Genomic DNA, 27,573 nt, shown 5'->3' on the forward strand with positions numbered 1-27,573 from the left:
GAAAAGTGGGTAAAGGGAGATGTCGGACAGGGCAAGATATGACAAAATAACAATTTATAAATTATCAAGAGCTCATGAGGGAGTGGGGAGTAGGGAGGGAGGGGGAAAATGAGGACCGAATGCCCGGGGTTTAAGTGGAGAGGAAATGTTTTGAGAATGACGAGGGCAATGAATTTACAAATGCGCTTTACACAATTGATGTATGTATGGATTGTGATAAGAGTTGTATGAGCCCCTAATAAAATGATAAAAATAAATAAAAAATAAAACTTCTAGATGACAAAAAAAAGAATAAATTCCATTAACAAACAGCATGCAATTGTTATTACCTTTTGAACTCTCTAAAACAATGAATACAAACTAATACAAAACGCAGTATTAATTCACCGGAGGGAATATAATAAGTATATGGCCTAGTAAGTAACTCTATATTTTGTAATAACATGGTGGGGATATGATTTAAGATTAGTTTCCATGGTAGCTGAGAAATAACATCTGTTAATAAATGGAAAATTCAGCCTTGGCAGCTGTTATTATGAATAGGTAATAGTTCTGACTACCTGCCTATATTTTTCACCCATCTGCCCAAGGGATGGCACGCTAGTTGCAATGGACCATCACATTTAATTGAATAAAAATCACATAGATCACAGAGCACCAAAAAACATTCTGAATGAGCCTGTCGAGATACATGAAATTTCAAATACAAGTAATGCTAAAATTATGAGACATTAAAAGTGAAAATTGTACAGAGCACCTTTCTTTTATGAATTTGTTTCTTTTAGCATGTTTAAGCATGCACAAATGATAATGCATATGGAGTTTAAGTCTTCTTCCCTCAAAAAAATTGTGCACAGAAGAATTTAAAATGTCTGTGCTCATACTACAGGAAAAAGAGAAAACGAAAACCGAAGTAATTGCTGTCGAGTTGGTTCTGACTGGTAGCGACCCTCATAGAAGTGAGCCGAACTGCTCCATGGAGCTCCTGAGCGGTAACTCTCCCTGGCAGCGGTTCTCAGCCCTCCTCAGGTCGCGACCCTTCATATTGTTCCTCATGTCGTGGGGATCCCCAACCATAAAATTATTTTCGTTGCTATTTCATCACTGTCATTTTGCTACTGGATGTATTTTCATCGCTACAAATTGAACATCATGAAAGCATAGTGATTCATCACAAAAACAATGTGTAATTATATATTGTGAAATATTTATTTCTAATGACGAAGGAAATTTTGTCTTGAAGCATGGTGTAGCATGGGTAACAGTCTTCACTCCGGGTACTCGTAAGTGGGCGTTATCTGCATGTGAGGGTGTTGGGGGACCCGCCTGGAGATGATAGAGGGGCGGTGTCTCGGTTCCTAAGACCCTCGGAAATATGTGTTTTCCGATGGTTCTTAGGCGACCCCTGTGAAAGGGTTGTTCGACCCCCAGGTTGAGAACCGCTGCTTTATGGAAACAGACTGCCTCATCTTTCTTGATCAGAGAGGCTGGTGGGTTTGAAGCGCCAACCTCTTCACTAGCGATCTTGCAGCTCAACCCTGAGCCATGAGGACTCCTTTTGAGCATGCTGAGGAAGTTTCCAGTAAGAAGGGCTAAAAGAACCGATGGCGTCTGTGGGTTGCACAGAGCATTAAACGTGAATACCCGAAGAAAGCGTGGAGGTTTGAGCCTCACAAGACGAGCCCGTCTAAGGGCACGCGTGGCATTCTTCTTCTGAAAGATGGCGCCTCTGCCCCCCTGCGGTGCAGTTCTACTCTGTACACGTGGGGGCCATGTTGGTAGCAGCTAAGAGCAACAACAATAGTAAAACATAAACAGAAATGTTTTCCTCGTTTACCTTAAAAATCACCAGCACATGCTTCTGTCATCTTCCTTTGCTGGAGGTATTGGTATTTTCCCTACTCTGGAAACCTAACCAGACAGCAATCAATATGGAATTCCAATCCAGACCACCACCGTTCACTTCAAAGAGTAGCTCACACAGACCAGTTACAGGGAGTTTGAAATGCAACATACTTTGGATGACAAAAATAAAACGCAAGTCCGTGGTCTGTGGTGATCTGTGTGCAATAACATTTTGCCAAGGGTATGGTCAAATGTCCTACTATCTCTAGTATGTCCTCTTTTGAAAAAAACAACTTGTTTTTCCCCCACCAATGAAAACACTGGGGTAATAAACTATCTTCAACCTGCTCTTAAGCATACATATATAATTCTCTCTGAAGATAAATAATTCCTTATTTGGGTGGACTGAATTTCAGAAATGCCATGCTCCCATCTACGTTCTGTTGACCTCAGCTTTTTCTCTTGGTAAACAGACTAGGAGTTTAATGAGGGGTGGGCACTGTCTTACTCACAATGGTATTTTTATCGGCTGGGGCAATATTTGGAACAAAGTAAGGACATAATAAAGATTTGTTTTATTTACATTACAACCTTACCATTTTTTAGGTCAATGGCCTAGTAATTAATATATAGCATTCTAACCTGGAGCGAGAAAGACAAAAGGAAAGGGCCCTATCAGTGTTTCCCAAATGAATGAACTAGAGGAAACAATTCCAACTTTGAGTTCAAATACTGAAGCCAAATATATGGACTATCCAAAGACAAACAGAGCATCGGGACTTAAAAGAAGCTTGTTAACAACCTTCAGTATGTGGATGACACAACTTTGCTTACTGAAAGCAAGGAGGACTTAAAGGACCTGCTGATGAAAATCAAAGATTTCACCTTCTGCAACTGCGGGTAAAGAAACAAAAATCTTCACAGCTAAACCAATAGACATCCTGAGGGACAGATATGTGATTGAAGTTGGCAATGGTTTCCGTTTCCTGGGATCCACAGTCAATGCTCATGGAAGCAGTCACGAAAGCAAAGAATATATTGCCATGAGCAATTCTGCTGCACAAGACCTCTTTAAAATGAAGAGCCAGGGTGTCATGTTGAAGACTGGGGTGTGCCTGACCCAAGCTATGGTCTTTTCAAACGCCGCATGCGTGTAAAAGTTGGACAACGAATATGGAAGATCACAGAAGCATTGATGTGCTGGCGTCATGATGTTGGCAAAGAATATTGAAAGTACCATGGGCTGCCAAAAGAGCAAACAAATCTTTTCCGGAAGAAATACAACCAAAATGATCTTTAGAAGCAAGGATGGTAAGACTTCCTCTCACCTACTTTGGACATGTTATCAGGAGAGGCCCAGTCACGTAGGTGCTTAGTCACGTAGAAGGTCAAGGAAAAGAAAGGAAGTCTCCATGGGATGAATTGGCATAGTGGCTGCAACGACAAACTGGAACATAACAACTGTGAGGATGGAACCGATCCGGGTAGCATTTTGTTATGTTGTACATAGGGTTGCAATGAGTCAGAGCTGACGCTGCACTTAACAACAATAGTGAGCAAAATATTACATTATGCTGTAATAATTAAAAGAAGATGGAAAGCGTACATAGAGTGACCACATCAAAAAGAATGGATGTTCAACCCCTTCAGGAGGTGGCATGTAGTCAAGAATCATTGGTGTTAAGGGAAGAAGTCCAAGGTGCAATGAAGGCATATGTAAAAGACAAGGCCCCAAGAAGTGACGTCATACCAATGGAAATGTTTCCACAAACTGATGCAGGCCGTGAAGTACTCACTAATCTACGCTAAGAAATTTGGAAGACAGTTACTTGGCCAACCAACTGAAAGAGATCCATATTTGTACCCATTAGATATCATCTAACAGTATCATTAATATAACATACAAGTAAATGGTTGCCACCGTGCATCAGCACAAAACTGCCATAAAATCAAGCTAAATTCAAAGAAGACATGGACAGGATATCACTGCTGATGTCCTGTGGATCTTGGCTAAAAATAGAGAATACCTGAAGATACTTATTCGTGTTTTTTCTTATTACACAAAGACAATTGACTGTGCAGGCCATTACAAGCTCTGGAAGACATTGCAAAGAAGAGAAATTCCAGAACACTTCGTAGTACTAATGCAGAACATGTAGACAGACCAAAAGGCAGTCGTTTGAATGAACAAGGGATACATGAGTGGTTGAAAAATCAGGAAAGGTGTGTGTACGAGTTGCATCCCTTGGTCATAATTATTCAATCTGTATGCTGATCAAATAACCCCCAAAGAGAACGATATTAAGAATAACGCTGCATCAGGCCTGGATGAAGGCTCATTAACAACCTGCAATGTGCAAATGACACAATTTTGCTAGCTGAAAGTGAAGAGCCCTTGAAGACCGGTAAAGATCAAGGTTGACCTTCATCAACCTTCAATGTGGCTTGTACTTCAATATAAAAAACATGTTCACGACGCTATTTCTCTAGCCCTGCCTCTTTGGTGACTTCACTCGTCGCATGACAACTGACTTATTCTTTTCCTATATTCTAGGTCTGTCTCTCAAAATCGTTATTGCAGTTTTTGTTCAGCACTTATGTAATCTATTTCTTATTGTAATTATTACATAAAGACTTGCTTTCCATCTTAATTGGAAACTCCCTAAAGTCAGGATCCAGAGACTCTAATCTTGAATGTATTCATAAATATTTACATTGAGCGCATCATATGACTTCCCTTGGTGCTCAGAGTCAGACAAATATTGGTTATTGTGTATCGATTGACTGGAACTGAGCAGCATTCACACAAATTGATAAAAATATCATTTATATGATTAAATTGTTAACTCATTTGTACTTACTTATATAAAATCTGAAGCAAATGTTTGGATTAAAATTGTCTGTACAACAGAATAAAACGTGCTTTTTTTAGCAAGTAAAGATTTTTATTAGAGATTTTTCTACCTGCTGAAAATGTTTGGTGCAGAGGTGTGGCCTTTGTGGCTTCTAATTGGTAGACCACTATTGTTCTTCCATATGTGTGCTGAAGGTATTCACTCCCAAATGGTCTTTGCGTAAAGCTAAGCTGTTAGGACTTACTGAGTCAGCCAGTTAATCACTATATAGTTAACCACTGCATTATAGTTTGTTGTGTGTCTCACATGCGGACATCATGAAGTAGGATGACCACTTCTTAATCTTTTGCTCCCAATCTAACTTGGTTCTTAGGTACCAAAGATCCAAGAAACACCATAAAACATTTGGCCAATGCCTATGTAATTAATTTTTTAATCAGTTGAATATATAAAGCTAAGACAGACAAATAATTTGAGGGCTGTTGGGATCTCACAGAATGCTAAGTCAGGATTCTGTGAGATGCCCATCTTCCCCAAATTGTTTGCTTGGGTTTTTTTTAACCTCAAAAGTCATTTTTGCATTTTGTCCTGTCACACAGCCTATGATTGCCTTTGTTTAAACTCTATGCAGATTTCAGCCTACAGAGTTACTGAGTTCTTCTCTAGTCAAATTCTTAGTTGGGCAAATTACAAATTATGCAATTATTGTCACCCCACTACACTTCTGTATGTTTATTCCAACTTTCATAGGTGGAAAAAATAATAACCTAATCTAAGATCATTCTATATCATCTAGACATCTATGATAAATGGATTTTTTTAAATCAATTTATTGGGGGCTCGTACAATTCATCACAATCCATACATACATCCATTGTGTCAAGCATGATAAATAGATTTTTTTTTATTAAGGTTGTAAATCCATTTGATGGGAAAGAAGATTCTTTTCAAAACTGGTTCTGAAAAAACTTAGATGGATTTCTACATACAGGATGATGTCAGGTAACATGATAGTCAATAAATGAAGAGTAGATACAGCCAAAATACATGAAGCAGAGACTCAGAGACTTGTACACCAATGTTCATTGCAGTAGTATTGACAATAGCCAAAAGGTAGAAACAAACTAAATATCCAACAACAGTTGAATGGGAAAACCCAGTGTGGTACCTATATGCAATGGACTATTACTCAACAGCGTTCCAGCAGTGGGATACTAGAAACCCTCCAAGCATGCTGCATTGTGGGTGGAACTTGAAGACCTTATGCTGAGTGAAATAAGTTCATCACAAAAGGGAAAATATTGCATGACTCCATTTATATAAAAATACAAGAAAAGGAAAACGTACAGAGACCAAGAGCCTGTGGAATAGTAGGCTACACATCAAGCTAAGAACAAGTCAGTGGGTCAAACACACCAGCTAACTCCACAGAGAAAGATAAGGCGATACGCTCCTGTATAGATTTAAAAGTCTTGGAAACTCACAGGGACGATTCTAGTCTTTCTCGATGGCAGTGTGGTGGGGTAAGAGGAAAAGGGAGGTTAACGGGGATGAAAAAATTCATTGATTAGGAATAGAGATACACAGCCAATTACTGTATTTGCTGTCAACAAGGTGGAACCTTTTAAAAAGTTAAATTGGCAAAAGAGATATTTACAACAATGACAACAAGAAAAATAAAAAGAGGCTGCTTATGTATAAACAAACAACTAATGGGATGTGGTTCCTAAATTTGGAGGCTTATGGTCATGATTTCATGGGACACTCCAGTTAACTGTCCTAATAATGTGTTTGGTGCCTCCATTATGTCTCTAATTTGTTGTGTTAGGCCTGGGATACTAACTAAACACTTGCAACTTTCTATCCAAGGTACAAAAACTGGTCTCTACTCACATGAAACAGTAGAGGAAGGGAGTCAAGAATAGGAGGAGGAGGATATAGAATGTGTGACTAATTGTCTCCCTAAACAACTGCCTCTTTTGCTGTGAGACCAGAAGAATTAGATGATGACCAGCTACCATTACTGAACATCTTGATCAAAGATTACATAGAAAAATCCAGATCAAAAGGGAGAAAATACTGAACATAATTTAAGTCATGAAGGGTGGATGAAACCAGAAATTATTACACTGAGATAATCTTTAAACCCAAATCCCCAAACCCGAAGACTTCTTAAAATTGAACAACAGTTTTGTTTAACAGGAAGAAAAGGAGGCTTTCTACTCTTGTAAAGAGTTACAGTCTTGGAAACCCACTGGGGCAGTTCTGCTCTGTCCTACTGGGTCACTATGATTGGAATTGACTCAATGGCCGTGAGTATAAGAAGCCTACCTTGAGCATGATGCACTTTAAGAACGAACAGTTTGGATCCAAGCGGACAACAGCACTTTGATTCGATCGGACCCTCCGGAGGCAGTGAGTTTATGCAAAGGTGGGAGGAAGAACTCAGAAAGAGGAGCGAGAATGGCTACGGAATTGGAAGTATGTCATCAATGTTGCTAAATTGTATGGGTGAAAATCGTTGGATTCGCGTATGTTTTGTTGGATATATTCTCAACAATAACAAAGAAAATAAAAGGAAAAACATCATTAAACATTATATTGAACTTTCTCTAATTGTTGCCTGCCACATGCTTGGGAATTCTAAAATTTGTCTGAATGTAGCACTGAAAAAAATGATTTTAATATAGCGCAGAAATTATTTTTTTTGTAACTAAAATTGTCTTCCACTTTCATGTTTCATCTCTCAAAAGTTCAATTAAAACAGTCCAGATTGAGAGCCAGAAAACCTTGGTTCTCTGTTTCAGCCCACAATCCAGCGTATCGTTTAGCCCTGGTAAATTTCAGTTTCCTTAAAGTGTGCAATCAGAGGTTCATAACATCCACCCTCCTTTTCTCTTAGGTTTGTTTATGAACACTGAAGGCATGAGGGTACTCTGTAAAATGTAAAACCCAATTTAGATATAGTGTGACATTAATGTTATTTAGGAAAACAGAACATATTGAATAAATAACATAACAACAAAATAAAGAAACCAAGCATGGACCACGGGCCAGCCCAGACAATGCTAGCCATGCCTCTGAGAAGTTGAATCTTGTACGATTTTTTTTTAAATAATTGTATTTAGCAACACTTGACCTTTCATGGTGGTAGTCAGGGACTAATGGAAAGTTGAAAGTGGGTGATCCAGAAGAATCCATTTCCCAGCCAGAAAAACAAACATCGTGTATCATAATAAAGAGGCAAATGCTTGACTATTTAATCAACATTCTCAATGAAAGTAAATGTTTTACTCATAGCTTAATCTTCAAGTATTAACAAAAGTAAACAATATGCTAGTATAGGAGGCTCTGTTAACAGCACAGTATGTGCATTTTAATATAATTGATATATTAAAATAATTGAGGGGCTATCACAACCTCCCATCCCACGTTACATACGCCAAAGACATGAATATGTCATGTATCTTTGACTCTTTACTGTGATTGTCAAAGACACAATATACCATCGACTCTTTAAGCCTCACCTCTCTACCTTTACATCTAAGATGGGGCTTTATTCTGGTCAGTCTCGGTTCCCTGCCTGCCTGTCTTTCCCTCTCTGTGGGCTCTTTCCCTCAACCTATGATCCTCCCACCCCGACATCTGAAAAGGAAACAAAATAAAACAAAAATCTTTTTTAGCCCTACAGATTATTCCAACATTGGCCCTACATGTCTTCCCTGCTCAGCTTTGCTTCTTAATGGACAAAGAATACGTGGTTGGGGCCAAGGGGGCCGTCTACACTTGCTCTCTTAACAATTAAATACTGACTTTATAAATAAACTATCCATCCATAAATTGTTAAGAAAAATCAAGACCTTCCTGTCTTCCATGCTATGTTTCAGGAACAATGAACTAGATGTCGTTTCCTGCAATTCCATACTAATTGTTATTTCTGAATATCACCATGTGTGTGGTTCATTCTCTTCTTGATGTTTGGTTTTGCTTTCTGTCTGTCTGTAGACCATGGCCATTGCTCCTGTCATGAGACGCATCATTTGTGTTAAGGGCCTATCTCCTCCAGGAGACTAATCTTTGTTCTGCCAGCATGGGTTAGATACTTCTCTGCAATTCCTTTTCATTAAATTTATTATCCCAAGTTATACTTATTCACATATCTGCTCTCGCCATGAGGATGTTGCTAGATGCCACTGAGTCCATTCTGACCCGCAGTGACCTTACAAACATCCCTACACCCTTCCCATGATGGTTCTTGTGTGTGAGCAGCTAATGGTGTCCATCCATTTGGCCAAGGGCCTTCCTCTTTCTCACTGCCTCTCTACCAAGCATACTGTCCTCCTCCAGAGACTGGTCTCTCCTGACGTGTCCAATATCCACATCATATTCCTTAAACTCGTGAATAATTTCCTTTGCCATGAAAAATAAAATAAATCAAGAATAACACATGTCTCTCGGTGCTGAAAAGAGTTTGTTCTTTTCTACTAACCTAAGGCTAGTGGTTCACACCCAGCCACTGACACTGCTGAAGAAAAATCTGATGTCTGCTTCCATACAAACTATAGATAAAATCTGATGAAGTAACCCTATTCAATTAATAACCAATCACAGAACTTTGAACCTTATATGTTTTATGAGGCTTTAGGAAAAAGGCCCTGGTGGCACAGTGGGCTAAGTATTGGGCTCCTAACTACAAGGTCATTAGTTCAAAACCAGAGGAGAAAGATGAGGCTGTGTGCTCTCATAAAGCTTCACAGTCTCAGGAACATTAGAGAGCAGTTCTATCCTAGAAGGGCACTATGACTCATAATCAATGATGGCAATGACTTTATGTTGAGTTCGTTGTTGTTGTTTTAAATGTATGAAAGTTGGCTCCTTTTTTCCCTGAGTTTGCTGCCATCTGTGAGCAATTGAGAAATCTATTTTGCTTGAAATATGTATTGGAAGTGTTGGATCTATATCAGCAATGACCTTTATCCTTTAGGTGCATATGCTATAACTAAGAGTCCATCTAGCTGAGAAGCAGCAAAGCCCACATGGATGAAGCACACCAGCCTGTGTGATCACGAGGTGTCAATAGGATCAGGTATCAGGCACCAAAGAACAAAAAATCATATCATTGTGAATGACGGGGAGTGCAGAGTGGAGACCCAAAGTCCATCTGTAGGCAACTGGACATCCCCTTACAAAAGGGTCACGGGGAGGAGATGAGCCAGTCAGAGTGCAGTATAGCAACAATGAAACATACAACTTTCCTCTAGTTCTTTAATGCTTCCTCCCACCCCCCACTATCATGACCCCAATTCTACCTTACAAATCCAGCTCGACCAGAGGATGTACACTGGTACAGATAAGAACTGGAAACACAGGGAATCCAGGACAGATAAACCCTTCAGGACCAATAATGAGAATAACGATACCAGGGGGGGAAGGGGAAGTGGAGGGAGATAGGGGAATCAATTACAATGATCTACATATAACCCCCTCCCAGGGAGATAGACAACAGAAAAGTGGGTGAACGGAGACATTGGTCAGTGTAAGACATGAAAAAAAAATTATAAATTATCAAGGGTTCATGAAGAAGGGAGGGAAGGTGGGAGAGGGATGGGGGGTGGGGGTGGGGGAATGAGAAGCTGATACCAAGGGCTCAAGTAGAAAGAAAATGTTCTGAGAAATGATGATGGCTACAAATGTACAAATGTACTTGACACAATGGATGGATGGATGGATTGTGATAAGAGTAGTACGAGCCCCCAATAAAATGATTTTTAAAAGGAAAAAAAAACCAAGAGTTCAATTATATCTATTAATAAGTAAGACTATATAATAAATGCTACAGACAGAATTTATTACATACTAAATGCATCATAGAAAGTTGTAAATTTTAGTCAGGGAAAGATGTCAGATGTAATCAAACTGCTTCCAAGAGAATGCTCATTAGAATTGTTTATGGATTTCAAGGAGGTGGATATATGAAGATGAAGATGGAATACAGTAAAAAAGAAATATTGAGTGAGTACAGATGAAGCTCTGCCTAGGCATTCCCTCCTCAAAGATCTTCCCTGACCTCCCAGCCCAGGCCTCCACCCTCAAGTGCTGTGGGACTAAGATACGTCCTATTTCTTCTGCAGCATCGCATGTTCACCTGCATTCAGATCTCATTGCATGGTCCTTGATTTTACTTCTCTCAAGCCCACTAAATGATTAACTCTTGGGAGACAAGAATTAAGTGTTGGTTTTGCCTGTAGTCCCTGCCAAAGTGTTTGATGAAACCACTGAATAAAGGAAACTGCCTGCCGCATAGGTTGCTGGGTATGAACCTCTGTAGAGAAGAGCGGGCAGAAACAGCCATTGTTTCCGATGTGCCAGAGCATCCGCTCATAAAATGCCAATTCTTTCAGAATCAAGGAAACAACTCGAGTGTCACCGACATACTTCTATCATGATTTTTAAGGACACAATGGGGTTTTTATAAGCCAAGGAAATAAATTATTGTCAAGTTTTGAAGATAACCAAGTACATTTATTTTTTGTAGTACATTAAGCTAGAATATAATGGTTTTCTTCCACTAAAATCTTTTATTTGAACACAGAATAAGCCTTTGATTTTCCCCTCACCAAACTTTAAATTTGAGTATTCATGATCTTGAACAATCGTGTTCTCTGCCTAGAATGTCTGGATATGACATTCTGTTGTGGATCAGGAACAGAGGTATTGCAAGACCCAGTATTAGTGAGCAAGGAGCAGGGAGGAAGGAAATAGAGAAATGGATTCTCTTTTTCCCCAGCAGATACCACAAGGTTCTGTGTTCAAGAAACACAGAAAGTTCAGACTAAACACTGGCACATCTCCTACAAAACACTATTGCATAGAAAGAATAATCAAGAACAAGTATGAAAACACTGATTTTTTTCCAGGTAAATACATATAACATGTGTGCTATTTTTAAATTCTGGATGGATTATAAATTTACTAGGTTGTTGGGTAATGTATGCAGTACAGTGAGAGAAATGTAAAAAATATCCATCAGTTATGAGAGCCAAAGTCTTGGAAGGCATATCCTACCCCCCAAAAAAATGCCGTGTAAATTGTCTTACGGCTATCCTAATGTGACACCACACATGCTACATTCATGCATTTTCTCTGTAATTGGAGCCCTCTGAATTAATCTGAAATATGTTTTTAAAACTTCATCTGATAGCTGTGATTGATTTTGATAAGCATCACGTTTCCTTCACCATGCGGTTATATCTTCTGATGGATTCTGAATCATAGTGGCCCTATCTGAGGTTAGACGTGCCCATTGGGCTTCCTAGGCTACCGGTAGTCTTTATGAGAACCGCTCACTTGCTCTTTTCTCCCACGGAGTTACTGCATAGATTTGAACAGCCGACCCTTCACTTAGCAGTTGGGCATTTAATCATTGAGTCACTGGGGTTCTGTGCATGTATCTTAATGCCTAGAATTTTTTTTTAAATCACTAACCAAACAGTAGAACATTTGCAAACTTAAAACTTGGAAGTTGTGTTCCTTCGATGAGTCATACTTGGAGAAATGACAATGACCTTAGATTAAAACATCGTATCTTACTTCTAAAATACAAAAAAACCCCGTAATCTACAGAATGTATGCATTACCCTTCAATCTACCGAAATATATACATGAACGTCTCCACCATATTGCACTTTAAATCTGACCTATGTGAACTCACTTCCTGTAAACATATTACAGCCATTGGTTTTCAGAACAGGAAGTGAGTCTGTAATACAGGTCCCCTGCTAGCTGAAAGTAGCGCCTATGAGAACTTTTGTAAACTGAAATGGTGGAGAGCGAAGAAACAATGAACGTTAACTGATATGAGAAAAACTAAAAAATAAACTACGTAACAAGTCATATCAAACAAGGTGACACTAGCGTATACTTCAATTGTGCTGCCAGCGAAGACTGCTGAAAGTACCAGGGACTGGCACAAGGGCAGCGGCATCTGTCCTAGAAGGTCAGCCAGAATGCTCCTTGGGAGATGGTGTTGACAAGACCTCATCTCGTGGACGTTGGGCATGGTGTCTGGAGGGACCAGTCCCTGGAAAAGGATACCGTGCTTGGTAAACGAAGGAGCAGAGGAAAAGAGGAAGCCCCTGAAGGAGATGGTTTGACACAGCGACGGCAACAACAGACCAGTCGTGAGGATGGCGCAGGACGGACAGTGTTTCATTCTGGTCGCTAACAGTCGGAACCAACAGCACCTCCGACAGCCACGGTCTATCATCCACGTTCAAAGGCACAGCTGACAGCCATAGGGCCGTGATGCTCAGTAGCGGGAGCCTGTCGGGGCCATGCTCTCTGCTTGGGGTGCACGTTAAACACTAGCTTTGCTTTTTGCCTTTGTTCTAAAAATGCAAAAATCCTGTATGGATTTCTTTCAGGTCATAGTGTCTGTCATTTGTAAACCGAACTTTAAAAACAAGCTGGGCAGGATGTGCTATTTAAGAGAAGAAACCGAGGCCCAAAGGCCTGAAGTCACTTCGATACAAAAGCATCAAGTTCATGATACAACTGCAATTAGAACACAGATTTCCTGTGTGCTGGTCCAGTTTTAATTTAGAGGCGTTTCTTTAGAATTGTTTCAACAATCCATTTCAGAAAAAAGGGAGGAAAAGTAACAATCTATTTCGCTGAAGCCCTCATCTTTTTAACTGCATGCTTCTTTCGGGGCAAGCAGAGAGTCTTAAAATATACCAGAAAGTAGACAGGCCTCAGAGATGATGGGGCCTTTGTCTAAACATTTGGCTCAGATTGCTGTGGATATTTGTCACCAGTTAAACTTCTCGCTGAAAGTCACCTTTTGACCGAGGGAAAGGGGATACCATGCCACAAAACAGGCACTTAGTGCCTAACTTTGATTTTGTGGCAGGCTTCCTGTTGCGAGATGAATATGGATGGAGTAATAATAATAGCAGATCCAGCCTTCTGCCAGGAAGCCACATTTTTGCTTGTAGAGAGACTGCATAGCGTCCAGTTGTTTTTGAAAAATCACTTCTTGTTTTCCCATCTGCTCGGACTATTCTCAAGTCAAAGCCTGTATTCTTAGGGTTTCTGACTTAATTCCGACTTTGGGGCTTTGGGGGTTTTCTAGAGAGTTACATAAGGAGGCTATTTTCCTTTCCTTGGTTCAAAATTTTAAATTTTGGAGGGGAAAAAAAAAACCCCGAAAACCTTTGTTTTCTTTCATTTCTATGAGGAGACTTTATAGTCTTCCAAATTATTAACATCAGCATGTACTTAAAAGATCAAGTTTATTTTGCATTTATTACATTGTTGATCACAGTAGACTTGCTAATGTAATAATAGATCCCTTATAATAGAAGGCTCATAGGAGGACCCCTGGTGGCGCAGTGGGTTAAGCATGGGTGCATGACTGCAAGGTTCACCTCCCAGAGAGAAGGAGGAAGCTGTCTGCTCCCAGGAAACCCTATGGAGCGGTACTAGTCTTGCTACAGGGTCTCCAGGTGACCCAAGAGACTCACTGGTAGACACCTTTGTAAACAAATGACACCAGCTATTAATCCGCCCCTAATGAGATCAGAGAAACATGTTGGTCATCTTTTTTTTTCCCTCACAAATTCCAAGTGTGCCCTTCCTTTCAAGATAAACCCATCGTTTCTTTTTCCTTGTTTTTAAGTTGGAAAAACTTAGAAGGAAAGTAAGCGCAGCGAAGCCAAATAACTGTGCGTTTGAATGACGTGCTGCATCAGAGCAAGGCTCTGCCCTTTGGACTCCATTCGCCACAGTCTCCCGGGAGGGCAGGGCCTGTGGCAAATGCAGAGACTTTCCGCAAAGGCTGGGAAAAGAGAGTCCCCCCACTTCTGTGTTCCAAACAGTGCTGGGCGCTGCCTTTTAAATCCCTGGGCAGTGAAGCAAGTGCTCGCTTTCCAAAAGCAACCCAGAGCAACACACAGTGGAAAATACGTTTCCCATTTTAAATAGAGACTTTTATGACTCTCATATTTTCAGAAAGTAAATTCTAAAACAGACAGGGCTGGTAGACAGGCCTGAGGTAGCAGTGGGGCGCTGAATGGATCCTGCCTGGTTTGCTCACACGCTGCGAACGGTCACAGAGAACTGAATGTCCCAGGGGGTGTGAAGCAGGAAGGAGAGAGAGGAGTGAGACTGCAGATCACATGGCCATTCAAACGTCTCCAAAGGAAAATTCTTTTTGTTTTAACTTCTTTTGTTTCGTTTTTTTCTCAGTGGGAAAACTTCAAAAAGAAACAACACAAGCAATCCTTCTATTCAAGTAGCAAACATTTTAAATAGGCTTAAGAGGAGCTTTACAGCACATCGAGAATAATATTTAGTTATTGTTCAAATGACCAGATTAGAATAGTAGATAATTTTTGCATTTTAATTTTTACACTAAATTTTAATCTTTTGAGAATATTTTTTCTTTTATGTCTTCCACACAATCTAACAGCTTTGTTTTCAAAACACTCAATAAGCATTTGTTATTATTGCTACTCTTGTTAAATAGTAATGGAAGAATGGTGTCAACGACTATGTATTTTGCTCCCACTACTTTTGGGAGTCAAATTAACATGCAGGTGCTTTATATACATGATAGGCTTCACAATAATTATATAAAGCCAATATTATGATTTCATTTTGTATATGAAGAAACTAAGAGCATTTTTTAATCCTGCAAGAATACGTGAATACTATTAGCAAAACCAAAGTGCAAATTCCATTTACTCATACTTGAACGAACAACTGAAAAAACCAAGCTCCCCGCCATCAAGTCCATGAGAACTTACTGCAGCCCACTAAAACAAGGTAGATCTGCCCCTGCGGGTTTCCAATACTGTGACACTAAACAGGAATGTAGAAAGCCCAGTCTGTTTCTTGGGGATCTCCTGAAGCTGGTGGTTTGGAACTGCTGACCTTTCGTATCGCAGCCCAACATGTAACAACTCAGTTACCAGGACTCCTGAATGAATGAATCGCAAGAAGATAAACTGGTAATATAGTGTGTTACAATAGGGGCTGCTAACCGCAAAGTTCATCAGCTGCTCCATGGGAGATAGATGAGGCTTTCCACTCCCCTAAAGATATACAGTCTTAGAAACCCAGAGAAGCAGTTCTACTCTGCCCTACAGGGTCGCTATGAGTCGGGATCAGCACAACGGAAGGGAGATTTTGAAAGAATCTGACAGGAGCATGTAAAACGGATTCTTGGGAGGACTGTTCAGAATAACGAAGGGCCATGGCAGCTTGCTGATGGTCACATTGATTCAGACTGGACTGAGGTGGGGAGGCATGTAGTAGGGCTAATGACTAAGTCTATGTTACAGGGAGGAACATACAGGCAAGGAGACAGATGATGGCAGGGTCTGGTATATCCCATTGGAGAGGTGTATTGCGTACTGTGAGAAGGGGGCACATGGGTCAGATACGAAGGGATCAGGAGCCGGAATAGTCTAAAAAGGGACAAGTACTGTGAAGATACTCTGAGATATTGTGGATTCAGTTGCAATCACAGTTAAACAAATAGAGAAAGGATATGGGTCACATAAATTGTTTGTATATATACATGGAGCCCTGGTGTGTATTGGGTCAAGCTTTAGGCCACTAACCAACCATTAGTCAGCGGTTCAAACCCGCCAGCTGCTCCGCAGTAGAAAGATGGTGCTGTCTGCTCCGATGAACATTTACCATCTCCAAAGCCCACTGGGACAGTTCCACCCTGGCCTAGAAAGTTTTGACACACTAGAATCAACTCCAGAATGGTAGGGTTTTTTTAGTGCATATAAAATTTATATATATATATATATGTACTACGGTGTAGTCTATTAAAGGTGCAACAGTGTTATGAACAGGTTTGAGATGTGAGCATAACTAAATTGTGACAAGGGACACGAGATGACCACATGCTATTGGAAAATAGACCTTTTCCGTGCCACTATCAGCTTCAACTGGCAATGGTTGCGATATCTGCAAAGTGCAGTAAAACAAAGCACAACAAAATGAGATCTATCTGCAGAGGATAAAAACTAATAAATAAAAACATGTGTGTATCTGCAGTGGGAAGATGGGAAATCCAAGAAAATCCTGATTATTAGAACACCAAGTAGAAGGTAGGGAATTACAGCGTATGTTCCTAAGATTCTTAAAATGGGCTAGATCAGGGAGCATCCTGTCTGCCGTGTTAGAAAGCACGCGAACATTATCCTTCTATAGTTTCAGGACGCCAGTGGAAGGCATTAAGGATGGTGATGGCAGTCAGAGTTTGGTTTTGTGTTACAGCAGAAATGGGCTTGAAGGGGCACGACATACATGGGGATGGCAAGTGGCTACATGAGAAACAAGGAAGCGAAGTCAAAGCCTATTGACTCATCCAAAGATCGTGATGAGGGCTGTAACTGGGACATTTGTGGTAAAAGTGAGTAAAACTGGAGAAGCAGTGTATTAGAAAAATATGTAGAAGGTGGAAAGATGTGGCTTAGTAGTTGTTTGGACTTTTTCCTGAAAGACGAGGTGGGAGGTTATTGCCATCAACTGAAATAAGAGATATAGAAAAAAAATGATCCAGTTGTGGAAGGAAGATGGTGAATTCAGTTTGGGGATATTAAATGTGAGGTAGTAGTGAACCATTCAGTAGGCAGTTCACATTGATGGGAAGGGTTAGAGACAGGATTTTTATAATTATCTTAAATATAGGCATTTAGCAAAAGCCTGAGAATGACTCTTTCCTAGATGATCAAAGATGACAAGATACATGGCAAATTGGTGAACTCAATCTATTGATAGGAGAGAAAGTACTTAAGAAGTGTGGCAGTTACATCCTGTCAACTTGAGGAAGGGTGGAGTCTAGCCTGGCAATCAGGCCACAGCCAATGAAGCCTCCGTGTGAGCATGGCCTTCTTGTGAGGATTCTAGAAACTCCTGTATTCCTCCCTAGAGGAAGGAGGCACTCTCTCTGCTTCATCTGCCTGCTGACAAGCTGCATGGAGCTACACTGATGCAGCCAGAGCCTGGAACTGGAAGAGCCATGTGGAGACCCATGCTGAGATGCTTCCACTGCTACTAGATCTACACGACTTTCCACCCACTGGCCTGTGATCTTCCTGCATTCGGTGTCATTGCATGTGTTTCATGAGTCTGATGAGGAATGTATAGACTGGTAATGGACATATGGACTAAGACCGGACTGATGGACTTGATCTGGACTGAGCTGTGATATTTTCTCAAAAAACAATTGCTCTTCGATATAAAGTTCTCTCGTACCTATATGAGCGTCTCTGGATTTGTTCGTCTAGGGGACCCGGACTAACACAAGAAGACAAGGAAGACAAGGAGTCCATGGAAGAAAGAGAGAGGGAAAGACCAGGGAGCTAGAGGAGAATGCTCAGATAGTAGAATTTCAATAGTATCTAGTGAGCAAAAGGGTTGATAAGATGATATGAAAATGGACCCGTTGGACTATCAGACTTGTGAGATCTCTTCCTACTGGTCTGGCATAAGAGGGATGGAACTGATCAACGTAGAGCCCAGTGGGATGGAAGAGTGCATGGGAAGCAGTAACAGAAACCCACGCTGCTTCTGTAAAGCAGCTAGGCTAGGAAGCAAAGGGAGAGTGGGAGCTAGAGATAGGCACTTGGGGAGAGGTGGTCTAGTTTACAGGCAAAGGGCAAGAGTGGTGGAAAGGCAGATGGTTGATGTCAGAGGAAATAGGATAGAATTGAAGGAACAAGATCCCAAGGAGACAGAGGTCAAAACAAAACACAGAAGCACAAGCCCAGAAGTTCCTTCTAAACAAATGCAAAGATTTCAGGAATGTCAAAAATAGGCCACCAGAGTTTGTATCTGTGAGGAATAAAATAAACTTATGACATCTGTGGCTCATTGAAGGTTTGACAATTTTCCATCAGGTGAATTTCTCAATGGATCCTTCGAAGAGTTCCATCAGATTGACTAGGTAGGGGATTATACTATTTCTCTGAGAGCTCAGATGCAGATGAAGACACTAAACCTCAGGGAAGTTAGAAGACTGCAGCTTGCCTACCTGCTAAAGAGCAAAGTGGAGTTAGAACCCAGGTGTTTTCTCATAGGTGAGCTCAGAGTTTTCTTTGCTTGTTAAAAAAGCACAACATATCAATTACAAGTCTAGAGTTGCAGAAACATTACAACCAATGTTTCCGTGGACAATAGAGTTGGTCGTCATTTTAAAACTGAACTCATAATTCTTTACAGGTAACCTTAGGTCCTAAAATATTTGTCTTCAAATGTAAATGAGTTTCAATGATATGCTTGAGAAGAGGCCTACATATAATTTTTTTTTAAAAAGGAAAAACAAAATAACACCAGGACTATTTTCCTTCTTCTCAGATCCAGAAATAAAATTGTAAAGCATGTAAACCCTTTTTAGTTTGATCCCAGCTATAAGAACAAAGCACCATTAATTTATTAATATTGCTGATCTGACTTCTTTGTGGGAGGTAAGATATGGATAAAGCAAATCCTTCTCTTATGTAATTTCCCTGATATTCCTAAAAGCATATATTCTGTAGAAGATGAAACATCTTGATTTTTTGGAAGGGTTTAGTTTAAATCGGTCATGCCTCCTAGGCAAAACAGTTTCCATAGAATAGACTGCGCCACTTCCGTGCGAATGCCAAGAATAGTGTTTTCAATATCAAATTTCACAAGTCATCAGTCTTATATAAAATTTAGATGGAGCAGATATGAATTCTACATAAAATTTAGATGAAAACTGAATTGTCTGTACCTTCTTAACAATTCCAATTGTGACTCAAAACTCTTTTTCAAGCTCCAATTTTTCTGTTACAAGAAAATGTCAAAGACTTTCTCTTAATTAGCAAATTGATAATGTCTCATGAAATATCTTAATGAATATTTCTGGTGTATGGATGTAAACCATGGGCAACAAAAAACTAGTTGCAAATCAAAGGATACCATTAACCTCTAATACAGATTTTTCTTACATGCTTGTGTAATTTGTCCAAATTTTTGTGATGAATCAATTGATACTTAAGAATTTTATTCTATCGCTCCTACCATTATCATACCTCTCATATGTAAAGCCAAACTTTTCAATGTTATGATCCCAAAGCAAAATAAAAAAAGCTAGAAGTAGCTTATCTATTTTCAACCAATTAAGATCAAGGGATGAAGTGTGAATTATTCTTCAACCCCAAACAGACTACTTGATTATTCTTTGGCCACAGATTCACATGACTACACTATTCACAGATTCTCCTTCTGCACTTTGCCCCACATCCTGAATTATGGGCACTTCTAGAAAGGTTAATGCAATGAGTTTCAGGCCTGCCATGACAGTTGTAAATATGGGAAGATTAGAAAGTAAAGAAAGCAAGAGAAAATAAAGAGTAGATATTCACCTGGCAATCCATTTTAATAACATGTGTTCTTTGCATAGTACAGTGGTTCTCAACCTTCCTAATGCTGCAATCCTTCCATACAGTTCCTCATGTTGTGGTGACCGCCCCCCAACCATAAAATTATTTTTGTTGCTACTTCATAACTGTAATGTTGCTACTGTTATGAATCGGGTGACCCCTGTGAGAGGGACAACTGGACAAAACCCCAGGGCTCCTTTAATTACCCTATAAAAACCAAAACCCAGAGTCACTACCTACAGGTTGAAAACCGCTGACATAGGAGAATGATTCACCCAACCTGACATGCGGAAGACTAAAGTCTTGAGGGATTTTCCCCATAAATTTTGGTGCATTTGCAATGGTTTATCTACATACATAAATTAGGCTACTTTATGAGTGAAAGGAATTACTAGAGGAGCAAGTTAGTACTCGCGTCACAGCACAGTGTGCAGTCATGAAACAGTAAAGCCCATGGTCCACATCCTCAGTCACAGATGGAATTTAGTGGTTCACAAACATGCCTCTGAATCAGGGTCACCTGGAAAGCTTTGAAAATATATAGATTCCCAGACTCCATCCTGAACCTCCTAAGTCAAGGCATTTGGGAAGAAGTAAGGAATAGAATCTAGGTTGCTAATAGGCAATGCATTATATAACCAACTCAACCCTTATCTGTGAATAGTTTACATTTTGCTTGCCAATAAAAAGAACTCATTATCTACCTCAGAATCTACCTGTCTCTATATATATCATATATACACACACACATACTTCAAAATAAAAATTCACATTAGTTTGTACATAAACTATAGTTCCAAATGTATCTGAAGAAAAATTGGAAGCTAAGAAAATGCAGCCGACTATCAAAGTCCCATCCAGTGTTGAGTGGACATTCAGAAGCCAACAACAAAGGGGATGCATCTGGCCACTCCACTGCATCTGGCCACTCCACTGGAAATGGGTGAGAATTAAACTCAGTGAGGCCAAGACTCTCGTTGTTTCCTAAAAGCCATTTTCCTTCCATCCTTTGGAGCAGATTCCAGGTATTTAGCCGGCTGCACTGCCGGTGTTGCCCAAACTGCCCATGCAACTTTGTGTAATCATAGGACTAAATCATGGCCAAGTACAAATAAGCGAAATTTTATGAAAGTTTAAGGTCTTTCAAAAAATAAGGAGCAGTCTTTTTCTCCCACCATCCATCCAGATGCCTGAACAGTAGGTGTGGCGGCTGGGAGCTCCAGTGACCCTGTAAACTAAGCTCACTGCCATTGAGCTGATTCCACCTCAGAGCAGTCCTATAGGACAGGAAATGGCTCCTTAAGGTTTCGGAGGGTGTAAATCTTGATAGGAGCAGACAGTTTCATTTTCCTCCCACAAAAAGCTGGCATGTTTGAACTACTGACCTTTCAGTTAGCAGCCTACCACCAGGTCTCCTTAGCAACCCACCCCCCCCACCCCCCCACTGCCACCGAGTGGGTTGCAATTCCGAGAGATCGCATACAAGATTCCCATGGCTGTCAATGGATGCGGGTAGTAGAGTGGGTTATGTGTTGGGCTGACTACTAACCACGAGGGAAATCATTGGAACTTACCTAATCAATTGGAGGAAGAAAAATGATGCTATCTGCTCCCAAGAAGGACTTACAGCCATGGAAATCCACACGGACAGTTATATTCTGTCCACAGGGCCTCGATGGCAGTGGGTGTGAGGGCTTTGGTTTCTTTGTTTGTTTGTTTGTTTGTTTTGGGTTAAATCTTTCCAGAAGCAGATAGCTCGTCTTTCTCCCTGGGAACAGCTGGTGGGTTTGAACAGTCAACCTTGTGGAGAACTGGACAAAACCCAAGGGCTCCTTTAATAACCCTATAAAAACCAAAACCCAGAGTCACTACCATCAGGTTGATTCTGGCTCACAGAGACCCTGTAGAGCAGGGTAGAACTGCCCCTGTGGGTTTCTGAGACTGTAACTCTTTACAGTCGTAGAAAGTCTCATCTTTCTCCCATGGAGGGGGAAGGGATTTCAAACTGCTGACCTTGTGGTTAGAAATTCAACAATAAAATTAAAGAGTGCACACTATGGTAGATACATAGGAATGGATCTGGAAAGATTCAGAATCCCTGATGACTTTGCATAGTATATAAATATGCTATACCTTACTACTTACCTAAAACTTCCAAGAGGGCACCCTCTCTTGAATTTATTGCAATCTGCTATGTATATATAGTTGAACCTACAGTAAAATATGCACTATCAAAAAAAAAAAAACTTTGCATGCCCTACGTGGTCCAAGCAGTACTAAATTAAAACTTAATTTATGAGAGAACAAAGATATTAAGCTATGTACTCGTATTCTGAATAACCTTTAAAAGGATTCCATCCAAATTCTATGGAGTGTCGAAAACCCACATCTTTATATTTGTATTTAAGCAGTGAGATTAATGGTCGACATCACATAATAAAAATGCAAAAAACTATGATATAGAACAGACCCTGGATCACTCATCTCTTTGCAATCAAGAGTTGGTTTGAGTGAAACTATTGTTCTGAGAAAATCTTTAAATCTTAACCCAAAAATATCTCCTGAGGTCTTCTTAAAACCTTAAGGGTTCAGCTGAACCACTAAAGAATGTCTATTTATAGGGGATCAAATTGACAACAGCAATTTGAAAGATTAGAAGGCAAATTTAAGGAGCAGTGAATTTATGCTAATAGTGGGAGAGACAATCAAAAAGTGTAAGAATGTCGCATGATTCAAAGAATATCATCAGTGTTTCTGGTTTGTCACTCATTCACTGCCAGAGTCAATTCTGACTCAGCAATGCTAATCGAATGCCCCTTTGGGTTTCAGACGCTGTAAAGCTGTATGGGACCAGAGAGCCTCATCTTTCTCCTGAGGAGGAGCTGGTAAGTTCGAACTGCCCACCTTGAGGTTAGTATCCCAATACCCAGCCTCCAGGGCCACCTGGGCTCTTTGTACATGTAGAAATTGTTGAATTAGTGGATGTTCTGCTGTGCATACTCTCATAAAAAAAAAGTAAGTTATATTTGTTAAAAAGAGTGGACTTGGGTCCAGGATATCAATGAAGGAATATGAAACATAGATTACCAATGTATGGCTTAGGAGCCAAATTTGGCTAACAGATATATTTTGTTTGGCTTATACAATGCTTTCGGAACACTTTACGTCTGAATGCCTTGAAGTGAGTATTCCCCTTGCGTTTTCCATAGGTCCACTCATTGATGTCCAAGCCATCACTTTCTCCACTTGTTATGCTGGCGGCCTGTCCTCTGAACACACTGAAGTTCAGAGGGTTTGGGGAATGAAATGTTAGATTTAGGTTTCCTTCCATTCTCACCTTGAGTTCCACACAATGAATCATGTCCAAGGTTGTTTTCAAATATTAACCATCTCCACTTTGTGTAATAAGAATGGATGTAGATTGAGAAGTTCTAGACCTGTGTTAAGGAATCACTACGATAAATGCACTAGCAATCTCTCTTCAAAAACAAACAAACAAAAAAGCAGATGAGGAATCTTCCGAAGTCCCTCCCCCTCCCTGCCATTGCTCCCCAATCGCACACACTAAAAACCTAACCCTGGAAATATTGACTTCGTCATCTCAGTGCCTTTGATTTCTGTTGCTTAATAGTGTCACTAAAGTTATCACAACTTCCAAACTTTCTCTTTGCATTTCCTGATAACTTTAAAATGTCAGTTCTTAAAGTGAGAAGTCATCAGGATTTTGTTTTAAAGCATCTAACACTTAATGTATTTACCTTATCTCATTTTTATAGCTATCTCTGTGAGGTAGTAACTATGTTTATGTTCTTCATTTATGATAAATAAATAAATTCAAATAGAAAGAACACATCCTTTATATAATCAAAGAAAATGCAGAAATATGTACTTACATGTGATAACAGGTCTCTGCATTCCCAAGGGGACATAGGTGTACATATAGTGCATACAATATTATATGGCTTACACATAGGTAATGAATGTAGTTTAACTAAAATTTGAAAATCATATTAGTTTTGCATATGTAAATTAGACATTTTCTTTTATTATAACATTTGCTGCAGCCAAACTAAAAATCACAGGGTGTTTCTAAATTCTTAAACTTGTTGCATGATTAAACAGGCCTTATAAAATATTACCAAGTGCCCATACAGTACAAGCTTAAGGATATATAAAAGTATCTGATTACCTCTGAATATACTGGATTCTGAACTTCTTTCCCTTATATTTTTAATTTGAGCCATACTACTTTGTTTTTCTATTTCATTTGTGTCACATATATCCTCTCAGATTGAGTAATAAAGTCGAGGAATGTATTTTTCACAAAACATATGCAAGCAATTATACTTTTTCTGTAAAATGTGTTGCTTGGAATTCCAGTTTCTAAGCCACTTGATTGTACTGAGGGGAGAGGAGTTGGCTTGAGATCGGAGACATTTTGCATTAAGGACCACATTCCTGACAGTTGTGCAAAATAGTATTGAGGGAAATGAAACTCTTCTCCTTTTATTGGAAACACCTACAGAGTAATTATAACTATGTGATGAGTCTTCTAACATGTGGCAAATTTCATATACTCTAGTAAACATCCATTTCATTTATTCACATTTTCAACTTTTTCACACCTTATAAAAGCAAGCTGATAATTACAAAATAAATTAACAAGGAAAATTCTATTCATTAAGTTTTAAGTTAAACTTGTTTTTTGTTGTTATAAAGAAGAGGAATCTGCTGTAGCTTATTTATAATTAGATTCTCTATTTCTATTGTAATTTTTCTGTATTTTAATACACTTTCCTGACTTCTACTTTCTATTTACGTGTATTCTCTGCCCTTCCCAACAATGCCTGTGTCCATGCCATTACAAAGACAAAGTCTTTTTTTTTTACACTGTTTATTAATTCCCTCGATTTTTAAAATACAAAAAGTAACATAAAAGGTTACAGGACTATATGAAGTGCCCCCTCTAGGGAACTACTGACAGAGTGCTGGCTATTCTTCCCCAGTTTCCAAAATCACTCTTTAAACGTTTCTCAGAATGTGTGGACTCCAGAATAATCTTATGAAGATCCTTAGAGCAAAGACACAGAGACGGGTAGTAAAACGCACACACTTATGGAAGACAGTACCAGCAAAGCTTAACAAATGTTAAGTTTTAAAAGCTTGAAGCTGATGTCAGATAGTTTTGAAAATCCATAATGGCCTATTACATAAGAGTACTTGTCTGTATTTCAAAGTTCAGCCCTCCCAAAAAAGTAAGGGTTTAATAGCTGCTTGAAATCGTTTCAATGTTCGCTTATATTCTGGATTAGCCATGCATTTTTGCTCAGCCATACCATATTGCCCAACCCTAATATATGCAAATTACGCAGGAAAAAAACTGGTAACCCAGGCAAGATTCTTCTTTAAAAAGAGAAGTAAAGCTTGTGTTTAATGCCTCTACAATCAATTACTCTGTGCCCGAAAAGTTGTATGTAGGGCATGCTGATGTCCTGCCTTGGGCATCCAACCAGAACCCACCACTGTCCTGAGAAGTCAGTGCGTTGGGTGGGAAAACACCACTGTTGAGAAATCTGCTCCCACCAGGGTCTGCCGTGGGGAAATGGCTAACGTCGGCCCCTCGGGCAGCCGGCGCAACGTGAAGGTCACCGGGAGAGAGATGTGAACGTCTGCTCAGGCGAAGAACGATGCCCCCAGAGACAAAGGAAAATCAGAGTTATCAGAGCGGCTGCAGGGGGGTTTCCGAACAAAGAATTGCACGGAGCAGCTGAAGTTCCATACCAAAAAAAAGGCTCCACCCTGCTCAGATTCAAGGCCACTTTCCCTCCCTCTGCAACCTCAAGCCCCAGGGCAAAACTGCTCTGCTCGGAAGAAAAGAGCCTCTGGGCTCCTCGCAAGCCCTCTCTGTCCGTCCGTAAGCCGCCGGGGCTCCACAGCCGGCGCAGGGACGCCTCCTAAACTGCCCGCACGACTCTGCCGCGGGCTGCTTCCCCGGGCCGGGGGCGGCGGGGCGACGGCCGAGCGCCCCGCGTCCCGGGGCAGATCCGCCCGCCCCCCTCGCCGCTCCCAGCCCGGCCCTCCGGCCCGCTTTCCCGAAGCTTCACCTCCCTGCCCTCGCCCCCCGTGCGCGCGACGCGAACGGCCAACTCACCAGCCTCGTCGTCTTCCTGGGCTCGGGCTGAGACAGCTCGCCCTAGGAAAACAGTCAGAATGAGGAGGGGGCTTGCTGCCACCCAGTGTGCCATCGCGTCTAACTGTCAGACACGCGGGTCCCGAGAGCGAAGGGGCGACCCTGAGGCTCGGGCAGCACCATGCAGCCCGCCGGGCTCTTCTTTCAGCACCAGCTCGGGCAGCAGACGCGCGAGCCCTCCCTCCGGGCTGCAGCTCCAGCTCCGTCTGCGGAAACTTGTTTCCAGCGATGCAGCTTTTAAATAGGCAGCATGCTGCCTCCACTGTTTTTCCTGCCCCTTTTCGGCTTGTTCGGGCTCATAACCATCCAGTGTCTGCCAAGCAACGGTCTGATTGATGGTCAACAACCGAATCAGAACACGCGTCTCTGTGTCTTGAACTTTCTCGATTATATTTATGTTTTAAGCTTAAATGGGGGTAGTGGCAGGACCAAACTGCTACTCCGTTCTTTCCCTCGTTGCCCTGTCCTTTGTTTTATTAAAGAAAGCTTCTTGGAAGGAAAGGATCCTCTTCTCCCACTCCTTGGCCCTTCCCCCAGACACACACTTTAAGCTGCAAAAAAGTTAGGAGGTAAAGAAGCACAGCCATCCTGCCTACTTTTTGACATTTAGATAAGTCAGGGTTCCCTTGTCCATTTTAAACATTGAAAGGGTCAAGTTTTAACCCTTTCCTGTTTTACTAAAAAGGGAGCATTTTTTGTCACCTTGGCACATCATTTCTTTTCTCATCATCTGGAGAGGACTCTGAGCTAAGGGTTTTACACACACTTGGTGATTTATCATAATTCCCATGAAGAATACAGGTTCTTTCTATGTTTCCAGTTATGGGAATGGCATATGAAAATTCTTCTTGTCCTAGACAGTTGTAAAATATTTAATTCTGTTTTTCCAAGAACTCTTTGAAGCCCTCTAGGATATAAAATTATAATCTCCTAAAGAGCCTGGGGATCCCTGGTCGTGTAGTTGTTACAAACTGGACTGCTAACCTCAAGGTCTGAGTTTCGAAACCACCAGCCACTCTGCGGGAGCAATATGAGGCTCTCCACTCTGGTAAATAGTTACCATCTCAGAAACCCCCAGAGACAGTTCAGTCCTGTCCTATGGGGTCCCTATGAATTGAACTGACACAACGGCAGTGAGTGTGAGGACGTTGTTTTCTGAAGCAGCCTGGGTGGTGTTGGGGGTTAGCCTGGGGCTACTAACCAGGACAGCAGTTCGTGTCTAACAGCTACTCCGAGGAAGAAAGGTGACTCC

The 27,573-nt window shown here is 40.7% G+C and overlaps 1 protein-coding gene across 1 annotated transcript in view; it reads right to left on the reverse strand.

Moving 5' to 3' along the window:
* The window catches only part of COL5A2 (collagen type V alpha 2 chain), a 170,518-nt gene extending 144,031 nt beyond the window's left edge, over nucleotides 1-26,487 (reverse strand). Inside the window, exon 1 of the mRNA XM_004701485.4 lies at nucleotides 26,283-26,487. Coding sequence (XP_004701542.1) covers nucleotides 26,283-26,376 — 94 coding nt within the window. The 5' untranslated portion in view covers nucleotides 26,377-26,487. The remainder of the gene's footprint in view (nucleotides 1-26,282) is intronic.
* Between the last annotated feature and the right edge of the window lie 1,086 nt (nucleotides 26,488-27,573).

This window comes from Echinops telfairi, unplaced genomic scaffold (genome assembly GCF_000313985.2).
Source record: "Echinops telfairi isolate 266 unplaced genomic scaffold, ASM31398v2 ScPeMD7_3;HRSCAF=10, whole genome shotgun sequence".
In the NCBI taxonomy this organism is placed as follows: Eukaryota; Metazoa; Chordata; class Mammalia; order Afrosoricida; family Tenrecidae; genus Echinops; species Echinops telfairi.